At 47.4% G+C, this 4,118-nt stretch overlaps 2 protein-coding genes across 2 annotated transcripts; both read right to left on the bottom strand.

The window, feature by feature from the left end:
• Positions 1-173: 173 nt before the first annotated feature.
• On the bottom strand, positions 174-1,469 carry DACRYDRAFT_17724 (uncharacterized protein; the record flags this gene model as incomplete). The annotated part of the gene is made up of 4 exons (XM_040771300.1): positions 174-191; positions 340-743; positions 800-1,207; positions 1,265-1,469. The coding sequence occupies 4 exons, from the start codon at positions 1,467-1,469 to the stop codon at positions 174-176; spliced, it is 1,035 nt and encodes a 344-aa protein (XP_040625970.1).
• Positions 1,470-2,273: 804 nt separating this feature from the next.
• DACRYDRAFT_90667 (uncharacterized protein) lies at positions 2,274-3,829 on the bottom strand (the record flags this gene model as incomplete). Its single annotated transcript, XM_040776963.1, has 7 exons — positions 2,274-2,289; positions 2,364-2,424; positions 2,476-3,036; positions 3,086-3,308; positions 3,372-3,399; positions 3,450-3,547; positions 3,728-3,829. The coding sequence occupies 7 exons, from the start codon at positions 3,827-3,829 to the stop codon at positions 2,274-2,276; spliced, it is 1,089 nt and encodes a 362-aa protein (XP_040625969.1).
• Positions 3,830-4,118: the final 289 nt, after the last annotated feature.

Here is a 4,118-nt window from a genome sequence, read left to right as displayed (position 1 = left end):
ACTGTAGATAGGTCTTAGTCATCAGGTCTACTCCACTTCCTTGTTGCCTGCTTAGACTCTTGGCACTCTTAGGTGAGCAGACTTAGTCAGCCTGTGTTGCCCTAACAGTAGCCTTCAGCGAGAGCATACACTTGAACACCTTCATGTTAGAGATGGCATCAATTTTGTTGCTCTCAGTCCAGTGGTTGTGGCTGATGAAGAGGGAGGTCTGGGCACCAATGTCCTCTCCATTGTCATACTGGCCAATGAGAAGGACTATGCCAGTGTTGCCAAAGAGGCAGTCAGCAAAAGTGAGCTGCATACATGTGTCAGCATTGTACATTGCCGCATTGCACATACCATGCAAAACAGGTCATGCAAATAGACATTCCAGAAGATCCACCTCCTATTGTGATGGCAGAAAGCCTCGGCCAGAGGGTAGCAATTGATACCAGGCACATCAAGCCCATCCTCAAGCAATGCAGCAGTGTCAATTGGTGCATTTCTGATGTGCTTGACCTCATCAGAGTAATCATCAGGCTTCTTACACATAACCAGCTGGTAAGGACCAAAGTGGATAGGGCTGTTGCATTCAATGCCATGCATGTATTGCTGAAAGTCAAAAGTGAAGGTGGGGAGCATTGTTGGTTTGCTGTAGGTGGGAGCAACTCTGGACTCAGGCTGAGCATTGTGCATTGCTTTGGCTGGAATGTAGGGGTTGGGGTGTTTGAGCTTGTAGATTGCCTGGAGCTCGGCAGGGGAGTCTGCATTGCAGCATTGTGTCAGTGTACAATGCACAATGCTTCATTGTCCAACTCACAGGTTTCCACTTCCAACAACACATCAAAAAAGTCCTTCTCCTTGTCCCAAGCAGGCATTGTTGGAGCCTGCACAGGAGGTGGTTTCACCATATCCTCCTCAAGAACCCCACCCCCATCCAGAAAGTCCTGCATCTCCCTCGCCATCTCTGCATCTGCCTCTTCCTGCCTCGCCCTGAAGGTTTCATCCTCCTCATACCCAGGAGGAGGCTTGCTCAGCTCCTTCTCCCACTGGGAGGTGCTCTGAGCAGGTGGGGAACAAATAGCCATGCCAGCATTGCCAGCATTGCTGCTGCCAGTGCAGCTAGGAGGGGCAGAGCCAGCAGTGGACAAAGCATTGCTCACTGTTGACAGGTGGCTGGAGTGATGGGGTGCATAGTTGCCAGAAGGACCATAGAGTGTGTCAAGAACTTCATTGAGGTCAGGACCTCAGCCACGGGATGGAGCACAGCAGTTGAAGATTTTACAAGCAACCTCCTTTGCCATGTCATTGTTGGGGAAGTAGGCATTGGGATTGGGAGACAATGATGGATTGCCAGCATTGCCTGCATTGCCTGCACTGCCCAAGTTGCCACTGTTGATGCATGCACGTCTTGGGGGAGGCTGCTGAACCATCTCCTTGTCATTGTTGTCTATGGGAAGGGGGCGTTTCCTGCTTTTGCTTGGGGCCATTTTAGCATGAGACACTGTGGGAACAATGAGGCAGAGCTGATGGTTGGTATGGGGATGGAGGAGGGCATGAGGCAAGATGTATGCACTTGGTAGATGCATCTGGACCTGATGTATTCATCACATGTTCAGAACAATGGTGTATTGCAGCAATGCTAACAATGTTGCATTGCTCCAATGTCCTGATATCTGACATCTGAGCAGTGATGGATCTTGTCATAGTAAATTTTAGATATGTGCTCCTTGCAATTTTTTCCGCGCTTCTCATGCATTTAGAAGAAATCCAGCATAGCATGTACTGTCAGATAGGGAGGAAAGTGCTTTCATGAACGCTGTTGTTCCCATGCATGGAACATCCTTATCTCATTGGAAGACTTCCCTGCAAGATGCCTGGGGAACTTGGGGAGCATTGAGCATTGAGCAAGGATCCAATGCTTCTTATCTTGCCCCTATCTAGAAGTCTGCATTTTGCCAATCCATACAATAAAGTAAAGTAACTGAACCCTTGATTCGCAGACACATATGCCCACTTTGTTCTTCCCAGAGATTGGCAAGAACAGACATTCTCCTGGAGAGCAGAGTTCTGTACCTTCTCCTGCAGTAAAATTGCAGGAGAAGCTTGGATTGAGATGAATTTTTTAAAGCAAAATTGTTCTTTCGTTCTGTCACACAATGTTGCATTGCACCAATACCACATTGCCTGTGATGTCTCACATCTTCTGGAATGCAGAGGTTCTTGGTCTAGAATTGGTTCTCCCTTTTGAGCATTGAGTCACCCAGTGCAAAGAAATGCTGGCTTGGCACTGCTCATTCTAGTTGACTACTGACAATTACAATGTTCCCCATTGCTACCATGTGCACTGATACAAAGTCCTCCATTCCTGTGGTACAGATAGCTGAGCAAAAGCCTGTTCCACCTGACTGAGCTCATTAATCACATCATTGTCCAGATTGTCATCTGACTCAGAATTGTCCTGATCTCCAAGATCATGTGTCAAGGACTCCTCACCTTCTAGAGGTGGAAAGGCAGGAGCAGTGCTGGCATTGTTGCAGGATGCAGCATTGCTCACTCGGACACCAACTGATGTATTCCCATTGAATCCCAGGAGAGAGAAAATTTGTTGAATGCACCTCTTCAGCAGTTCATTGACCTGTAAGTGTTCTGTGAGGCACTGTTTCATTGCAGCACTGAGCAATGTAGCTCCTTGTCTTTCCTCTGTAGATATAGCCTCTTGTGATGCAAGAGGCTCATTGTGCAGTGCCGACCATAGGCCACAAACTTCCACATTGATGTGTTGTATCTCTGCCTTTGTGCACTGCACATACAGCCATTTGACGGTCATCTTGCATATGAGCTTGTCCACCCATTTTTGGTGTTGTACATCATTCCTTGAGTAGCACAAGAGCAAGAAGTTGGCTACCCAGGTCATGCTGACAACTGTCTGATAGCTGAGCTGAGGCTGGGGAGGACATAATGCAGCTGTGAGCATATTGTACTTCTCCAATGCCATCTTGATAGACTTGCAGCGCTTGTCCATAGCTTTTGCAATGCTTCTTTGCATTGCATAGCCTAGAAATCAATGAGCATTGCTTCATTGCTGCAATGGAACAATGCATACTGGTTCCCCTCAAATTGAATTTTTCCAGCTCAAAGAGGCACTGAACAACAAGACTCTCAAGGTGATTGAGTGCTTGGTTGTACTGGCAGTATAGAGCTTGATGCTCAGTCTCTTGCCATTCTACGGAGTCAGGCATCCAGCAAGGTGTGTCCAGCACATTTTTGTACTGGACAGCCAGCTTGTTAAGATGCTCTTGCACCCAGAGCATGACAATATGGTTGTGCTGGAGTTGTCACTGTTGGATGTGAGCTGGCATTGCATTCCACATTGCTGGAGTGAGGTTGACAAAGGTGCAGAAGTCCTGGAGCTTGGCACTGCAACAATGCATCAGTGCAAACATTGATGCAATGAAGTAGACACTGACATATGGGCTTGGAGCTCTTGTAAGGCCTCGAGATAACTGTCCTCCATCTGCTTGTCCTCTGGTTCCTCTTGCAAGCTGTCAAAGTACTTGTGCTCCTGCTCCACAAAGGTTTGAAAATCATGGTTGCTGATGCTGGTCTCAGCTTGGTAGAGCCAGAGGGACGGAAGTTCATCTTCAAGAATCTTCAGAGCCTGCTGATAGTTGCTGTAGAGGAAGTCAGCTGTGCATATTGACAATGAGCATTGTACAATGTGACAATGCAACATCACATCACATACCAAGAGCAGCCCTGCAATTTTGATCCCAATGATCCCAGAAAAGATGCAGTGCCATGCGTCAGTGGAAATGTGATGTGTATTGGAACAATGGAGCAGTGCCATTCTGCTTTGAGAAGATCCACTCATTTGTTTTGAAGTCTTCCAAGCTGGCAGTGCACAGAATATGAGGATGGAAGTGAAGTCAGCATTTGTGATTGTGGGCGTGTTAGGGCAACACAGGCTGACTAAGTCTGCTCACCTAAGAGTGCCAAGAGTCTAAGCAGGCAACAAGGAAGTGGAGTAGACCTGATGACTAAGACCTATCTACAGTATAGGTACCTGTGGATGATCCTAAGAGACCAAGTCTGAAGAGACAGTCCCGGGCAGAGTAGGCCTTATATTTATACCTCTG

This window comes from Dacryopinax primogenitus (assembly GCF_000292625.1).
Source record: "Dacryopinax primogenitus strain DJM-731 SS1 chromosome Unknown DACRYscaffold_17, whole genome shotgun sequence".
Taxonomy (NCBI): Eukaryota; Fungi; Basidiomycota; class Dacrymycetes; order Dacrymycetales; family Dacrymycetaceae; genus Dacryopinax; species Dacryopinax primogenitus.
This window is presented reverse-complemented; position numbering and strand designations above follow the sequence as displayed.